This window comes from Oncorhynchus mykiss, chromosome 3 (genome assembly GCF_057628025.1).
Source record: "Oncorhynchus mykiss isolate SJ-2025 chromosome 3, ASM5762802v1, whole genome shotgun sequence".
Taxonomy (NCBI): Eukaryota; Metazoa; Chordata; class Actinopteri; order Salmoniformes; family Salmonidae; genus Oncorhynchus; species Oncorhynchus mykiss.
The window spans coordinates 37,611,106-37,630,011 of record NC_143024.1 but is presented as its reverse complement, the minus strand read 5'-3'; the positions used below and the strand labels follow the sequence as shown (position 1 = coordinate 37,630,011).

The 18,906-nt window shown below is 41.3% G+C and overlaps 1 protein-coding gene across 1 annotated transcript in view; it reads left to right on the top strand.

Annotated features, from left to right (window-relative positions):
• Window positions 1-351: 351 nt before the first annotated feature.
• LOC110515948 (diacylglycerol kinase beta) overlaps window positions 352-18,906 on the top strand; it is a 65,406-nt gene continuing 46,851 nt past the window's right edge. Inside the window, exons 1-7 of the mRNA XM_036973408.2 lie at window positions 352-789; window positions 7,228-7,353; window positions 13,135-13,211; window positions 13,579-13,599; window positions 13,709-13,856; window positions 16,154-16,303; window positions 18,015-18,064. Coding sequence (XP_036829303.2) covers window positions 7,284-7,353; window positions 13,135-13,211; window positions 13,579-13,599; window positions 13,709-13,856; window positions 16,154-16,303; window positions 18,015-18,064 — 516 coding nt within the window. The 5' untranslated portion in view covers window positions 352-789; window positions 7,228-7,283. The remainder of the gene's footprint in view (window positions 790-7,227; window positions 7,354-13,134; window positions 13,212-13,578; window positions 13,600-13,708; window positions 13,857-16,153; window positions 16,304-18,014; window positions 18,065-18,906) is intronic.

Below are 18,906 nucleotides of genomic sequence, written 5' to 3'. Positions count from 1 at the left end.
GGCCCCTGCCCCTTTCACATCCCATCAGTTCAATCAAGAGGTATTCCCACAGGTCGCCGCGGTTACCACCTGCCTGCTGAATGCTAATGGCGACACGCGCCACGGCAACGGGAGAGAGAGACCGGAAGAAAGAAAGTGAGGGAGAGGGAAAGTGTGAGAGAGCGAGAGAGAGAGTGGGAGAGAGAGTGAGGATGAGTGAGAGGGAGGGAGAGAGAGAGAGAGAGGGAGAGAGAGAGAGGTAGAGAGCGGGAGCGGGAGCTCAGGACATCAGCCTCACCAGGGAATAGGGGAACAGAAAGAGGAGGAGAAGAGGGATAAGGGTGACGTAAGCAGTGAGTATGAGAACTGATTATCATTGCGGACAAGCGGTAGATCGTTCTGTGCTTTTTATCACTCTCGCCCTCTCTCTCTCACACACACACACACACACACACTCACACACACTCCCCCTTTTTCTATTGGAGTTTCTATCCTCTAGCACTGACTGCTTCTAAACAAACACACACTTACACACACAAACACAGCCACACACGGATAATCTTACACACACAGCAGAGAGGGGGGGTCTAACACACACACACACACACACACACACACGATCTGATGACAAACCCTCTACGCTCTCCTCCAGTACATTCAGCAGGGATGTGAGTGAGGGTGTGTATTTGTATGTGAGCGTGTGAGAAAGACCAAGATGCGTGTGTGTGAGAGTGTGTAAGCGTCATCTGTTAAACATCTGTCTGGAAGACTACTCCCTGCTCCCGGCAGTTTGCCTTGGCTATCCAGCAGGTGAGCATCATCTTGATACTGCATTCTATTGTTTGTTCGTTCATTGACTGTATGCGAGTGTGTATATAGTGTGTGTGTGTGTGTGTGTGTGTGTGTAATGTAGTGGGTGTATTTGTTCATGTATAGTGTCAGCTACTCTCTAGTTGTATCGCTGGTGTCTCTTGCAGTAGAATCCTCTACCGGGGGTGGTATTACCAATGAATTCATTGATAGATACAGAGATTAAGAGAGAGGAGGACAGCAACAGTGTTTGATAACCTACTGTTGCACCACTGGAAATGAATCAAGCCTATCAGTATCACAGTGCTGCTACAATAGATACTGTACACTGCTCGTGGAATTAGACTCGCAGCATTGAGAAATGTGCTAAAGTGTTGAAATACTGCTGTCCTAATGTCGTTGCAGTTCTATGGACATTATGATGAGGATATGTGCATTATACTGTATGTATACCAATGGAGGCTGGTGGGAGGAGCTATAGGAGGACGGGCTCATTGTAATGGAATGGAATGGACTAAATGGAAGGGAGTCAAACGTGGTTTCCATATGTTTTATGTGTTTGATACTGTTCCATTTATTCCATTCCAGCCATTACGTTGAGCCCGTCCTCCTATAGCTCCTCCCACCAGCCTCCACTGATGTAAACGGATTATAAACAATAGAGAATGAGAATCATTTTGAGAATTTTTATTTTCTGTGTATCTAACACTCATAGGGAATGGATTGTAAATGTGAATTACAAGACAAATATAACAACTAGTATTTATGATAGCAATAAGTATAAGTCCTAGAGAGGGATTGCAGAGTTGCGATATGTATTTGTCACACAAGCAATAGATTGAAGATTATGGGAGGGAGTACAATGCCTATAGCGATTCGATTGACTACTGTGATTTTTCGCAGTCTAAATGGCATAATAATGCATACATGGCACCACATTATGGTCTATTTAGTCACAGATGCTGAATGTATTTCAGAGATATACAGTATATTCTTCTTCAGTCATCTGTCTATACTGTTCAATTGCATCGATAATGTATATAGAGTGCATTCGGAAAGTATTCAGACCCCTTTACTTTTTCCACATTTTGTTACACTACTGCCTTATTCTAAAATTGATTAAATTGTTGTTTCCCCTCATCAATCTACACACAATAACCCATAATGACAAAGCTAAAATATATTTTAGGACATTTTTTCACATTTATAATAAAAATAATTTTAAAAAACCACAGTATTCAGACCCTTTACTCAGTACTTTGTTGAAGCAAAGCTATCATTCGCTATCATCCAGAAGGCGAGGTCAGTACAGGTGCGTCAAAGCTGGGACCGAGAGACTGAAAAACAGATTGTATCTCAAGGCCATCAGACTGTTAAACAGCCATCACTAGCACAGAGAGGCTGCTGCCTACAGGCATAGACTAGAAATCACTGGCCACTTTAATGTTTATCTACAGTGCCTTGCGAAAGTATTCAGCCCCCTTGAACTTTGCGACCTTTTGCCACATTTCAGGCTTCAAACATAAAGATATAAAACTGTATTTTTTGTGAAGAATCAACAACAAGTGGGACACAATCATGAAGTGGAACGACATTTATTGGATATTTCAAACTTTTTTAACAAATCAAAAACTGAAAAATTGGGCGTGCAAAATGATTCAGCCCCTTTACTTTCAGTGCAGCAAACTCTCTCCAGAAGTTCAGTGAGGATCTCTGAATGATCCAATGTTGACCTAAATGACTAATGATGATAAATACAATCCACCTGTGTGTAATCAAGTCTCCGTATAAATGCACCTGCACTGTGATAGTCTCAGAGGTCCGTTAAAAGCGCAGAGAGCATCATGAAGAACAAGGAACACACCAGGCAGGTCCGAGATACTGTTGTGAAGAAGTTTAAAGCCGGATTTGGATACAAAAAGATTTCCCAAGCTTTAAACATCCCAAGGAGCACTGTGCAAGCAATAATATTGAAATGGAAGGAGTATCAGACCACTGCAAATCTACCAAGACCTGGCCGTCCCTCTAAACTTTCAGCTCATACAAGGAGAAGACTGATCAGAGATGCAGCCAAGAGGCCCATGATCACTCTGGATGAACTGCAGAGATCTACAGCTGAGGTGGGAGACTCTGTCCATAGGACAACAATCAGTTGTATATTGCACAAATCTGGCCTTTATGGAAGAGTGGCAAGAAGAAAGCCATTTCTTAAAGATATCCATAAAAAGTGTCGTTTAAAGTTTGCCACAAGCCACCTGGGAGACACACCAAACATGTGGAAGAAGGTGCTCTGGTCAGATGAAACCAAAATTGAACTTTTTGGCAACAATGCAAAACGTTATGTTTGGCGTAAAAGCAACACAGCTGAACACACCATCCCCACTGTCAAACATGGTGGTGGCAGCATCATGGTTTGGGCCTGCTTTTCTTCAGCAGGGACAGGGAAGATGGTTAAAATTGATGGGAAGATGGATGGAGCCAAATACAGGACCATTCTGGAAGAAAACCTGATGGAGTCTGCAAAAGACCTGAGACTGGGACGGAGATTTGTCTTCCAACAAGACAATGATCCAAGACATAAAGCAAAATCTACAATGGAATGGTTCAAAAATAAACATATCCAGGTGTTAGAATGGCCAAGTCAAAGTCCAGACCTGAATCCAATCGAGAATCTGTGGAAAGAACTGAAAACTGCTGTTCACAAATGCTCTCAATCCAACCTCACTGAGCTGGAGCTGTTTTGCAAGGAGGAATGGGAAAAAATTTCAGTCTCTCGATGTGCAAAACTGATAGAGACATACCCCAAGCGACTTACAGCTGTAATCGCAGCAAAAGGTGGCGCTACAAAGTATTAACTTAAGGGGGCTGAATAATTTTGCACGCCCAATTTTTCCGTTTTTGATTTGTTAAAAAAGTTTGAAATATCCAATAAATGTCGTTCCACTTCATGATTGTGTCCCACTTGTTGTTGATTCTTCACAAAAAAATACAGTTTTATATCTTTATGTTTGAAGCCTGAAATGTGGCAAAAGGTTGCAAAGTTCAAGGGGGCCGAATACTTTCGCCAGGCACTGTATCTGGCATTACTCATCTCATATGTATATACGGTATTCTGTACTATTCTACGGCATCTTATTCACTTAACAATGTTTACATATCTTGCATTACTCATCTCATATGTATATACTGTTTTCTATACTATTCTACTGTATCTTAGTCCGTTCCGTTCCACTCTGACATCGCTCGTCCATATGTACATAGTCTTAATTCATTTCTACTTGGATTTGTGTTTATTGGGTATATGTTGTGAAATTGATTAGATATTACTTGTAAAATATTAGTGCACTGTCGGAGCTAGAAGCACAAGCATTTCGCTACACCAGCAATGACATCTGCTAATCACTTGTATGTGACCAATCAAATTGGATTTGATTTGATTTGAAGCACCTAGCCTCAAGTCTAATTGGTTATGACACTACAAGCTTAGCACACCTGTATTTGGGGAGTTTCTCCCATTTTTCTCTGCAGATCCTCTCAAGCCTTGTCAGGTTAGATGGGGAGCGTCGCAGCACAGCTATTTTCAGGTCTCTCCAGAGATGTTAGATCGGGTTCAAATCCGGGCTCTGGCTGGGTCACTCAAGGACATTCAGAGACTTGTCCCGAAGCCACTCATCTTGGCTCTGTGCTTAGAGTTATTGTCCTGTTGGAAGGTGAACCTTTGCTCCAGTCTGAGGTCCTGAGAGCACTGGAGCAGGTTTTCATTAAGGATCGCTCTTCACTTTGCTCCGTCCATCTTTCCCTCGATGCTGACTAGTCTCCCAGTCCCTGCCGCTGAAAAACATCCCCACTGCATGATGCTGCCACCACCATGCTTCACGTAGAGACGGTGCCAGGTTTCTTCCAGATGTGACACTTAACAAGATTTTAATCTTGGTTTCATCAGACCAGAGAATCTTATTTCTCATGGTCTGAGAGTTCTTTAGGTGCCTTTTTGCAAACTCCAAGCAGGATGTCATGTGTGCCTTTTACTGAGGAGTGGCTTCCATCTGGCCACTCTACCATAAAGACCTGATTTGTGCAATGCTGGAGAGATTATTGACCTTCTGGAAGGTTCTCCCATCTCCACAGAGGAACTCTGGAGCTCTGTCAAAGTTACCATCGGGTTCTTGGTCACCTCTCTGACCAAGGTCCTTCTCCCCTCATTGCTCAGTTTGGCCGGGCGGCCAGCTCTAGGAAGAGTCTTCGTTCCAAACTTCTTCCTTTTAAGAAATGATGGAGGCTACTGTGTTCTTGGGGACCTTCAATGCTGCAGACAATTCTTGGTACCCTTTCCCAGATCTGTGCCTCGACACAATCTTGTCTCTGAGCTCTACGGACAATTCCTTCAACCTCATGGCTTGGTTTTTGCTCTGACAAGCACTGTTAACTGCGGGACCTTTATATAGACAGGTATGTGCCTTTCCAAGTCATGTCCAATCCATTGAATTTACCACAGGTGGACTCCAATCAAGTTATGGAAACATCTCAAGGATGATCAATGGAAACAGGATGCAGCTGAGCTTTATTTCGAGTCTCATAGCAAAAGGTCGGAATACTGATGTAAATAAGGTAAAAAAAAGATATGCCTTGTTTATCATAAAAACCTGTTTTAATTTTGTCTTTATGTGGTATTGCGTATAGATTGATGAGAAAAAGAATAATTGACTCATTTTAGAATAAGTTTGTAACGTAATAAAATGTGGAAAAAGGGAAGGGTTCTGAAAACTTTCCGAATGCACCGTACGTGTCCATGCATATTTAAGTGTCTCAGGGGTTCCTTAAGGTTAGACATGTGCATTTACTATGGGTATAGGTATAGTATAGTATGGGACATCCACATACAAACTATGCCCGTGCACAGATACACAAATATGTGCAGACACACACTTGCACGCACACACGCATGCACTCATACTAGAACACACACGGATGATTCCATGCCAGCTCTTTCATTAGGAAATTGTTGTGAACTGAGGTGGTAAAGTACTGTTACATGCACTTGTTGCTGTGAGGTTTTATAATTGGTCAGAGGGAATTGGGTCAAAAAGGAAGGAAGCTGGCTCTGAGACTAACACAGGTGCATTAAGAGAGCAGGGGGGAGTGGAATATTCAGCTTCAGTAGTCCACAGAACACAATACTCTAGGCTATATACTGTAGCAACCGACTACTCCAAAACACTCATGCACACACACACACACACTCACACATTATTTATTTACCTTTACATGAATGTGTAATGCTTTTTGAACCCTTCTCAGTAGTTACAGTAGTTACAATGCAGAACGGATTTAGTTTACAGTAAGCATATCCTGTTTTTTGTCAACCCATTGAGTGTGTGTGTGTGTGTGTGTTTTGGCGGGGGGGGGGGGGGGGGGGGGGGGGGGGGCTCTACAGCAAGGGAAAAGTGGCATAACATCCCCTCTTTTCTGACACTGTCCAATCTTCTGTCACCATGGCATTGTCCATAATCAGTGATGCCAGCTGTCTGTCCCCTGGCAGCCGGCCCATCATTCTGTTGTTGTCAACAGGACACGCAGCAGTCCTGGACAATCATAACTTAAACTCTTACATGTCCCTTATACTGTCTGTCATAAATGCTTATTTACACATAAACTAAATGCTGTCTTAGGTACAGCTGTAGGATCTTAATTTGAGCCAGTTTGCTAAAGCAGGCAACAGGAAATGTGAATTATTATGTGGATTATAATTAATGGACATTTTTGTAGGGGTTGATATATTTCTTGTAAGGGAAAACAAAGTCTGAAATTTCAGCATTTTTAAACCTCACATACACTACATGTTTTAAATGTCCTGCATTGCAGGAAAGTTCTCCTGCAACAGGGTGATCAAATTAAGATCCTACATCTGTAAGTAAGAAATATGTCAAATAATGCAGTGAGTTGGTGAGCTCATGTTGGACATTGACATGCCAGTTAGCAAATTACTAGCTATAGCTATAGCACATAGTGCTGGATAGGACAAGATAGCATTAGCTTGGCTGTCAGCCATACAACGATTAATGTACTTGTCTGATGTAATACTTATGGTAGCATGAAAAATGCATTGATTAGGGGATTCAGTAATTACTGTATTATGAATCAAACAAGTCCCTAGCCTCAGTCTCTAATTGACTGACAGACTGACTGATATACTTTTTGGTTACAGATGGACATAAGCATTTCTTGGTTTCTCCTAAACTATACTATACTATACTATATTGTACTATACTATAGCAATGTAATGATGTGAGGATAAATATACAATAAATGTATGCAATTTTATGACCAGTGATGATGGAATGAATGTCAGAACCCAAACCAAATATCTTTCTGTTAACAGCCTGCCACAAAAGACTATAATGAAAGAGGCCTAACAACTTTTTCTATGTTCTGTTCCAGAGAGTGGACTGTGGTCTGATAGTTTGGGGATGTGAGGGAGAAGAGGACTCATCACAATGACCAACCAGGACAAGTGGGTCACTCTGACCCCAGCTGAATTCTCCCTTCTGCAAGAGTACGCTCAATGTAAGTCTGTGTCTCTGACAGTGGGGGGGGGGGGGGGGGGGGGGGGGGGGGGGGGTGTGTGTGTGTGTGTGTGTGTGTGTGTGTGTGTGTGTGTGTGTGTGTGTGTGTGTGTGTGTGTGTGTGTGTGTGTGTGTGTGTGTGTGTGTGTGTGTGTGTGTGTGTGTGTGTGTGTGTGTGTGTGTGTGTGTGTGTGTGTGTGTGTGTGTGTGTGTGTGTGTGTGTGTGTGTGTGTGTGTGTGTGCGCGCGTGTGTGTGGGTGGGTGCACGTGTACACCGTCACTTTACGCTCGCAATCAAGTTTAAACTTCATTGAAAATTGAATCTAGTCAGGTATAAAATGTGACACTGGATTCGTAAACTACTGTAGATCCCATCTCAGGAGTATGTCCTGATCCACCTCACACAGAGAGAGATTTTACCTACTGCTTGACTACGGCAGGATAACAGAGCCCAGTTACTGTAATGGTGACTGCATAAGAGCAGAGCAGAGAATGTCTCCATGCACTGGCACTGTGTTATGAAACCCAGCTTAATCCAACTTGATTTGGTGTAGAGCTCAAACAGTACAAAACCCCCTCTTTCTCTGATGACTTGGAATCATCCATATGTCTGTAATCTGTTATTGGAGCCCCTTGCTGATTTTGCAGAAAAACCAGCTCAAGCAGTACATCTGTTTGGTGCTCTGGTGCTGTTTATGATAAAACATGATCAATCATAACACAAAAGCATCCCCTGCAGGCCAAAGAGAGTTATGAACGTCTTGAAGTTATTTTCAAGAACGCCACTGCAAGTATTCAGGTTTTCGTAAATGAACAATTTGACTGTGCATGTTTTGAGATAGATGGTTTTTCTTGCCTTCAGTGGGAATAGTGAGATATACTGAAACGTTTCTTGCATTGGTTGTTTCCAGGAAAACAATTAGGTTTATTGTCATTATTATTTTCTATATTTATTATATTTTGGTTTTAAAATGTGTTTTTCGGAGGATTCTCAAAAGACTTCCCACATCTCCACAACAATAAGAACTTCATCCCAGCGTGTCACGCCCTGACCATAGAGAGCCCTTGTTTCTCTATGGTATAGTAGGTCAGGGCGTGACTGGGGGTATTCTAATTTATTATTTCTATGGGGTGTACTAGTTTATTTTTCTATGTTGGTGATTTGTATGATTCCCAATTAGAGGCAGCTGGTAATCGTTGTCTCTAATTGGGGATCATATTTAGGTAACATTTTTCCCACCTGTGTTTGTGGGATATTATTTTGTGTTTTGTGCATGTGCACCGCGTAGTCACGGTTCGTTGTTCGTTTATTTGATTTATTGTTTTGTTTTTGCTAAGTTTCACTTTATAATAAATATGTGGAACTCTAAATCCGCTGCGCCTTGGTCCGTCTCTCGTGAGGTACGTGACACGGTGTGTTAGAGAAGACTAAAACAACAGAGCTAATTTGAGCAGCAATAAGGACCCTAAATCTATATAGCATCTTAACTGGAGGTTATTTTATTAGATATTCACAGACGTCTGTCCAAATCTAAATAATGAATGTTTTTTGCTTGAGATCTCTTCTGCAGGCAAAGCGTTTCACTTGGCCATGACATCTCTCTCGTTAATTGCTCTACGCGTCTTGACAACATTGTTCCGCTGACTGTAAGCAGCTCTCCAGCATATCTTTACTGTCTCTGATTGGGATTGATTTTTCTTCTTCTGCAATGCTTACCAGGGGCGCAACTTTGGTTTTAGAAGTGTGTGTGTGTGGGGGGGGGGGGGGGGCGACATAAGATCAGTGTAATTACCTGCATCATTTCCGATCTTTCCAATTTTTTTGTAAATATTTTCCATAAATGTATATATATATTTACAAAAAAAGTATATGGGGATTGGAAATGATGCAGACAATTACATTGATGGAAACTACAATCTATCTGCAATATTAAAGCTGATCTACCACCTAAAAAAAAATCCAGCTCCACTATAATGTTGAAAGTCTGAGAAGAGACAGGGTACAGGAACGGGGGGAAATGAGAAAGGGTGAGGGAAAGTGTGTGATAGAGAGATTTGGATAATCGTGTTTCAAATTGGCTCACAGCTAGTCATTATGCTCCCTGTGCAGTGAAAGGTTATAAAATATCCCATTCTCCGAGGTGCAACAATGGACCTTCTGCTGTTTCCACCTCTTCCTCCCTCCTTTTCAGTCCCTCCAGCTCACTTTAGCCCCCTCTCTTCTCATTAAAAGGTGAAATGAGCTCTATTGCACACTTTCCTCACTTCACATACTGCATGAGCACCAATACTCTACAGTCTACTTCACTGCAGTTATGATTTCATAATCAGAGACGATTATTAGAATGGATTTTTTTGCTCAGTGACATTGCGGTGTGTATTTTTCCAGGTGTTGTGTAAAAGAACATTGATGTGACATGTATTTTGGCCTAAAGTAACCTACGCTGGTCACCATAGCAGCACGCGCTCCAGCAGGTATATCTCTCTGGTCACCCCCAAAGCCAATTCCTCCGTTGGCCGCCTCTCCTTCCAGTTTTCTGCTGCCAATGACTGGAACGAACTACAAAAATCTCTGAAACTGGAAACACTTATCTTCCTCACTAGCTTTAAGCACCAGCTGTCAGAGCAGCTCCCAGATTACTGCACCTGTACATAGCCCACCTATAATTTAGCCCAAACAACTACCGCTTCGACTACTGTATTTATTTATTTATTTTGCTCATTTGCACCCCATTATTTCTATTTCTACTTTGCACATTCTTCCACTGCAAATCTACCATTCCAGTGTTTTACTTGCTATATTGTATTTACTTCGCCACCATGGCCTTTTTTTGTTGCCTTTACCTCCCTTATCTCACCTCATTTGCTCACATTGTATATCGACTTATTTTTCTACTGTATTATTGACTGTATGTTTGTTTAACTCCATGTGTAACTCTGTGTTGTTGTATGTGTCAAACTGCTTTGCTTTGTCTTGGCCAGGTCGCAATTGTAAATGAGAACTTGTTCTCAACTAGCCCACCTGGTTAAATAAAGGTGAAATAAATAAATAAAAAATAAATGTCCTTTTAAGTGTTAGCATTAGGATGACAACTTGACAGTTTTTTGACCATGTAGAGGAGTGATAAGAAAGTTAATACTTTATAACTTATTTTTGGTGGGTTTATCACACAGGCACCCAGGCATCCAGGCACACGTTTCATGGTTTCACGTGGTCATCCTTCCAAATCTAGTCTTGTTGCTCCAGAAGCTACAATGAATGAAATTAATTCATGAATTACATTTTATTTTCGTGTCCAATCGCCAATTGGCAACCCATCCCTTAATGGATTAATTGACACATAAACAAACATTACAGTAATTCACTGTGGTAATTAAATGTTAATTCTTCGTCTGGCGTTCTCCGTATGCGCATCACATAAAGAATGAAAGAAAAATGGAAAAAAGTACATTAATAAATAATAGTAAATAAGGTAATCCAAACAATAATTATATCCATAGAGCAGTAAAATAATATACAATAATATACAATAATACATACATACATACATACATACATACTTACATACATACACACTGCATATATGCCTACACACATACATACACACATACATACAGTTGAAGTCGGAAGTTTACATACACCTCAGCCAAATACATTTAAACTCAGTTTTTCACAATTCCTGACATTTAATCCTAGTAAAAATTCCCTGTCTCAGGTCAGTTAGGATCACCACTTTATTTTAAGAATGAGAAATGTCAGAACAATAGTAGAGAGAATGTTTTATTTCAGCTTTTATTTCTTTCATCACATTCCCAGTGGGTCAGAAGTTTACATACGCTCAATTAGTATTTGGTAGCATTGCCTTTAAATTGTTTCACTTGGGTCAAACGTTTTGGGTAGCCTTCCACAAGCTTCCCACAATAAGTTGGGTGAATTTTGAACCATTTCTCCTGACAGAGCTGGTGTAACTGAGTCAGGTTTGTAGGCCACCTTGCTCACACACGCTTTTTCAGTTCTGCCCACAAAGTTTCTATAGGGTTGAGGTCAGGTCTTTGTGATGGCCACTCCAATACCTTGACTTTGCTGTCTTTAAGCCATTTTGCCACAACTTTGGAAGTATGCTTGGGGTCATTCTCCATTTGGAAGACCCGTTTGCGACCAAGCTTTAACTTCCTGACTGATGTCTTGAGATGTTACTTCAATATATCAACATAATATTCCTCCCTCATGATACCATCTATTTTGTGAAGTGCACCAGTCCCTCCTGCAGCAAAGCACCCCCACAACATGATGCTGCCACCCCCCGTGCTTCACGGTTGGGATGGTGTTCTTCGGCTTGCAAGCCTCACCCTTTTTCCTCCAAGCATAACGATGGTCATTATGGCCAAACAGTTCTATTTTCTGTTTCATCAGACCAGAGGACATTTCTCCAAAAAGTACAATGTTTGTCCTCATGTGCAGTTGCAAACCGTAGTCTGGCTTTTTTATGGCGGTTTTGGAGCAGCGGCTTCTTCCTTGCTGAGCGGCCTTTCAGGTTATGCCGATATAGGACTTGTTTTACTGTGGATATAGATACTTTTGTAACTGTTTCCTCCAGCATCTTCACAAGGTCCTTTGTTGTTGTTCTGGGATTGATTTGCACTTTTCGCACCAAAGTACGTTCATCTCTAGGAGACAGAACGCGTCTCCTTCCTGAGTGGTATGACGGCTGCATAGTCCCATGGTGTTTATACCTGCGTACTGTTGTTTGTACAGATGAACGTGGTACCTTCAGGCGTTTGGAAATTGCTCCCAAGGATGAACCAGACTTGTGAAGGTCTGCAATTTGTTTCTGAGGTCTTGGCTGATATCATTTGATTTTCCCATGATGACAAGCAAAGAGGCACTGAGTTTGAAGGTAGGCCTTGAAATACATGCACAGGTACACCTCCAATTGACTCAAATTATGTCAATTAGTCTATCAGAAGCTTCTAAAGCCATGACATCATTTTCTGGAATTTCCCAAGCTGTTTAAAGGCACAGTCAATTTAGTGATGTAAACTTCTAACCCACTGGAATTGTGATACAGTGAGTTATAAGTGAAATATTCTGTCTGTAAACAATTGTTGGAACAATTACTTGTGTCATCCACAAAGTAGATCTCCTAGCCGACTTGCCAAAACTGTAGTTTGTTAACAAGACATTTGTGGAGTTGTTGAAAAACGAGTTTTAATGATTCCAACCTAAGTGTGTGTAAACTTCCGACTTCAACTGTATATACTATATTCAGACAAATAAATGCAGAAAAAAAAGAAACAGAAGTCCCTTGAACCCAGTCTGACACAAAGAGAAGATTCAAATGGTAGACAAGCCTATACACAATCTATATGAACACACCATTAACCACTACAAATAACATAATGGAAGAGCTAGAATAATATAATTAAACAATGTCTACACCAGGGGCCCAAATGGACCAGTCCTGCCAGGACACTCCTGGGACTAAACTCCCATAGTTTGAAAATACAGGAAGAGATCTTGACAGGAACCAGACCAAACGGACCAGGCAGAGGAGTCTAACCTGCTACCCGTTCCAGAGTCTGGTGATTCCCCCTGTGATTTCGATGCGGTCTGGTGGGTGTCAGATGTGATTTCTCCTGAGCTGTAGACTGAACCTTTTTTTTTAGAGACAATTAGATGAGATCCCGCAGTGGGATCTCCCTTCACGGACATAATGATATCATTTGCTATTTAATGGGAAGCATTTATGGTTGTAACATGTGCTGAATGTTTTTATTTTAGACTCAACCAAGAAGCTGAAAGATGTGCTGCAGGAGTTCCATGGAGACGGAGTGTTGGCGAAATATAACCCAGAGGAGGTAGTCTTTCTTCCCATAAGACACTGTTCTGACTGTTCTGGTAGTGACGTGGCATCATTAGCATTGCATGAACCATTGCAGAACTACTTTGAGGCTTCTTCGTAATGTAGACCAGTACCATCACTTCAGACTTGCTACCAATTCTTGGTCATTTTGATATCAACAACATTCAACAATGTTATCGGTCTATATTCACCTCAAACCGATATCTTTGTTAGTTTTGGCATTTGAAATTAAGAGCCACTACATACTTTGGTTATGGAAGGGATGCTGAAAATGTCACACCGGCTTTTCAGGATATGAGTAACTAACTTTTTAAAAGTTTGATTTATTGAGATGCCTAATGTCTTTATTCAATGCTGCATAGAAGCAAGACATACTCAATCAGGTAATGTAATTCCTTGTCCTCCCAGGCATGATATGGTAATGATATGGTTATTAAATCTTCCCTCATGGGAATTATACCAACCAGGATCATGTTCTGTGTCTTGTTTCAGGAGATTGACTTTGAAGGCTTCAAGGTCTTCATGCAGACGTTTCTGGAGAGCGAGCTGGCAGAGGAGTTCTGTCAACACCTCTTCTTATCATTCAGTAACAAGGGACCAAAACCCAGCCCCACTTCCATAGACAAGCCCAGAGTTACTGGTAAGACCCTGAACTTCAGCTATAACCTTCAGATGATGTCCTTAAGGGGCCAACTAGCTTTTATATTGTCTGTGTGCGCTGTTACTGAATTTTTAAAGCTACTTTGACAGAAAGACCACCGCACCTTCACTTCAGACACAAACAAAGGAACAGATCAAGAACGCATAGAAACTATGACCTCAGCAGCAGACAAACAATCTCTCCAACACCAAATAATAGGCTAAAGTTGTTTAGGTCTGCTTTAGTTTTTACTCCTACCACAAAGAGCAGTGCCACTGGGTGATACTGTTGTAATTGGTTCAGTATTGTTAATTCTGTCGTCAGACCACCCCAGATTGCCTTGTTGTCGTAGACTGTAGCTTCCAGGCAAGTCATTGAGTGCAGTGTTTGTAGCATCAGCTTGTACTTTTTCACAAAATGTGTCCTGAGGTACTAACTACAATCTTCACAAACTAAAACTGTGCTGTCCAGTCAACATTTACTACCGTAATATTGGCAAAAACTACATCTACAGTGCCTTGCGAAAGTATTCGGCCCCCTTGAACTTTGCGACCTTTTGCCACATTTCAGGCTTCAAACATAAAGATATAAAACTGTATTTTTTTGTGAAGAATCAACAACAAGTGGGACACAATCATGAAGTGGAACGACATTTATTGGATATTTCAAACTTTTTTAACAAATCAAAAACTGAAAAATTGGGCGTGCAAAATTATTCAGCCCCTTTACTTTCAGTGCAGCAAACTCTCTCCAGAAGTTCAGTGAGGATCTCTGAATGATCCAATGTTGACCTAAATGACTAATGATGATAAATACAATCCACCTGTGTGTAATCAAGTCTCCGTATAAATGCACCTGCACTGTGATAGTCTCAGAGGTCCGTTAAAAGCGCAGAGAGCATCATGAAGAACAAGGAACACACCAGGCAGGTCCGAGATACTGTTGTGAAGAAGTTTAAAGCCGGATTTGGATACAAAAAGATTTCCCAAGCTTTAAACATCCCAAGGAGCACTGTGCAAGCGATAATATTGAAATGGAAGGAGTATCAGACCACTGCAAATCTACCAAGACCTGGCCGTCCCTCTAAACTTTCAGCTCATACAAGGAGAAGACTGATCAGAGATGCAGCCAAGAGGCCCATGATCACTCTGGATGAACTGCAGAGATCTACAGCTGAGGTGGGAGACTCTGTCCATAGGACAACAATCAGTCCTATATTGCACAAATCTGGCCTTTATGGAAGAGTGGGAAGAAGAAAGCCATTTCTTAAAGATATCCATAAAAAGTGTTGTTTAAAGTTTGCCACAAGCCACCTGGGAGACACACCAAACATGTGGAAGAAGGTGCTCTGGTCAGATGAAACCAAAATTAAACTTTTTGGCAACAATGCAAAACGTTATGTTTGGCATAAAAGCAACACAGCTCATCACTCTGAACACACCATCCCGACTGTCAAACATGGTGGTGGCAGCATCATGGTTTGGGCCTGCTTTTCTTCAGCAGGGACAGGGAAGATGGTTAAAATTGATGGGAAGATGGATGGAGCCAAATACAGGACCATTCTGGAAGAAAACCTGATGGAGTCTGCAAAAGACCTGAGACTGGGACGGAGATTTGTCTTCCAACAAGACAATGATCCAAAACATAAAGCAAAATCTACAATGGAATGGTTCAAAAATAAACATATCCAGGTGTTAGAATGGCCAAGTCAAAGTCTAGACCTGAATCCAATCGAGAATCTGTGGAAAGAACTGAAAACTGCTGTTCACAAATGCTCTCCATCCAACCTCACTGAGCTCGAGCTGTTTTGCAAGGAGGAATGGGAAAAAATGTCAGTCTCTCGATGTGCAAAACTGATAGAGACATACCTAAAGCGACTTACAGCTGTAGTCGCAGCAAAAGGTGGCGCTACAAAGTATTCACTTAAGGGGGCTGAATAATTTTGCACGCACAATTTTTCAGTTTTTGATTTGTTAAAAAAGTTTGAAATATCCAATAAATGTCGTTCCACTTCATGATTGTGTCCCACTTGTTGTTGATTCTTCACAAAAAAATACAGTTTTATATCTTTATGTTTGAAGCCTGAAATGTGGCAAAAGGTCGCAAAGTTCAAGGGGGCCGAATACTTTCGCAAGGCACTGTATATAACATCTGCAATCAATTTCACCACGTGAATTTCGATTTATTGGTAGACAGTTTGAAAGACAGTTTGAGGTTGACATTAGAGGCATAAGCTCAGCAATGATCATAACCGGCCTACATTTTGACCTTCTTCTCTGGCCTTCTTCTCTCTGCAGGCCTCAAGTTGATCAAAGGGAACTCGACCCCTCTGAAGGTGCCCCCTCTACCCAGGACTATGCCCAGACCTCTAGGCATGGTTCAACTGAAGGACATCGTCTGCTACCTCTCACTGCTGGAGGGTGGCCGACCCGAGGACAAACTGGAGTGTGAGGACTCATTATTATTTTTCCTCTGAAAGGGGAATATACTGGATCTCCTTTGGCTATAATGTTATTTTGGGGTTTACCCATGAGAAAAATGACATTTGTGTACCGTAAATACAAACACTCATAGCCAAACAAGTTAGAGCTTCGTCCCAATACACTGCTCTATATTTCCCATGACCTAAGCAGGAGCAGCAGGTTACCCCTTTCGCTGTAGTCTACTTGAATCATTATGTTTACTGAAAGCCCTTATTAGCGTTGCCATGGTATCTCTTTATTCCACTTAAACTTTAGATGTGTACTTATTTATTTATGACATTATATTAGATAATTGAACATAAGACTTTTTATGTGTTCTTATAATTCTCATCCAACTGCTGAATAATTGAAGAGTAGAGCCGTTCATTAAAAATTAAGTGTGTTAATAATTTAGCAGATCTGGCCCAGGGAGCACATTGGTTTAGCCTTGAATGCTACAGTATCTCTCCTTGCAGAGAGAATCCCACTCTGCCCACCCTACATCTCCTTCCGTCTGGCCTCGCTGATGTCTTGGGGTGCTAACAGGGCCCTCTGCTGGTTCTTCTAAGAATGACTGGTTTCAATTTACACTTACAGTACATTCACTTTAGCTGCTATATCTGTAGGTCTACATACGTTGTGCAAAGTCAGGGAATGCATGGCAAAAAGAGAAACATCTAAAAAGTGAGTATTGATCATCAAGCTAAATTCCCTTGGTTCTCTATGACTGAGGAAATATACCCTATGTCACTACAGTGGATTCAGTAAAAGTTACTGCAACTAGTAGTAGTTCAGCTTTGAAGAGCAGGTGAGGACAACGACAAATAACCGTCTTTATACTGTAGGTTCAGATGGTTAGACAACTTAGCTCTATGCTTTTTTTGAGTGACTTCACTGCATGCTATTCCTACCATCTCTCTATACACCATCACCTTCCTGTGGCCACGTTGGATTACCACCACAAACACCTTCCAAGCTCCAGCAGAGTTCCCAATCCTCCAGGCATCTACCTCACTTCCCCTTCCTCCTGACCGCACCACAGCAGGAAGCTGTCAATTAGCTCCTAATTAGTGTCTGACAAACAGCAGCTTGACGTCAACCCCATATGAATTTAACAACCCCCCTCTTCGAGTCCTTAGTGAACTCACCGGCTCACCCTCCTCAATCCAGCTGGTTTTGTCACGAGCCGCACCACTACTGATATTGGGGGAGGGGGTAGCTTCATGCTGAGACTGGGCTAAAAACACTTTTCCACGTATTGGGAACATCCATTAGTATGTAAATTACTTAGGGCAGAGGAGAGTGTTGTCACGATTATATTACTATAGTGATATGGTGTGTTTGTGTGTGTGTGTGCGTATCTCTGTCAGTCACACTTGTATTGGATAGCCAATCACTGTTCTGGTGAGGGAGCTGTCTGTTTCCATGGTGACGGTGTTGAGTGGTGGCTGGGGGCTAGTGGAGGAACCAATCAGACTTCAACACTGAGATGCTAAGAACACTTTTATGTGGGGAAACATTGCTTTGAATTGATGGGAGCTGATTGTACACTTAAAAACTAAAGGAAGTTTTAGTTCTTCAACATAGTAAAGTGCATCCGTGAAACTAAATTGGCAGTAAAAATGTGTCTCAATGACATCTATTGCCTCTAAAACACCAATTGAAACTCATAAATGTTTGATCTCTTTCTCCACAGTTATGTTTCGTCTCTATGATACTGATGGGAATGGGTCTCTGGATAGTTCGGTAATCATTTTTCTTTCTTCATATGTATTCAAAAAAATGCCAAACAAATTATTTGAACACAGCCTTACATGAAACATCCTCTTTGTTATTTGCCTATACCAGAGCCATGTTTGGTTCTGTCGTATACATGCCATGTTATTTACTGTACTGAAAAATGATTGGTGCTGCAACCTGAACTCAAGGGTAGATTTAACATAGTAAATGTAAATCCGTGACACTCCAATTAGAATGATATGTTAAGTATGGTATGGTACGTAGTAATTTGTGGATGTATGTCATCCATTTCACATGATATGTTACACATTTGCAAATCATGTGATATGTTACGAATTCCAATTTGTTGTGGCTAACATTAGCTAGGTGGCTAACGCTAACGTTAGCTAGGTGGCTACCATTAGCTAGGCTAGGGGTTAGGGTAAGGTGACCAGATTTCTGAAATAAAAACTGGGGATATTTCCAGTTTGACAGTCAAACGTTATTATCTATGAAATGAAGAAGAGGGACAATTCCGGTTCCATGTATTTAGTCTAACAGGCACACTGTGATAGAGAAAACAACTATACTACAGAAAAACTACAGACAAGACAGAACTGATCTGAACATCCATTCAGTGGTCCTGGTAGTCTGGGTAGAATAAGAACAGAAGAGAACAGAAAAAAACCCAGCAAAATAGAAAAAACAGACAATAGTATATGTGAAATACTTAACATAATAAAGAAATAAGATGATGATGAGATTGTTAACTACATAATATACTTATACCAACCTAATCTGTATATTTCTCAGAAGAAGGTATTTTCTTCAGGATTGCTCTGTCTTTGTCCAGCTTCTCCATGAACTCC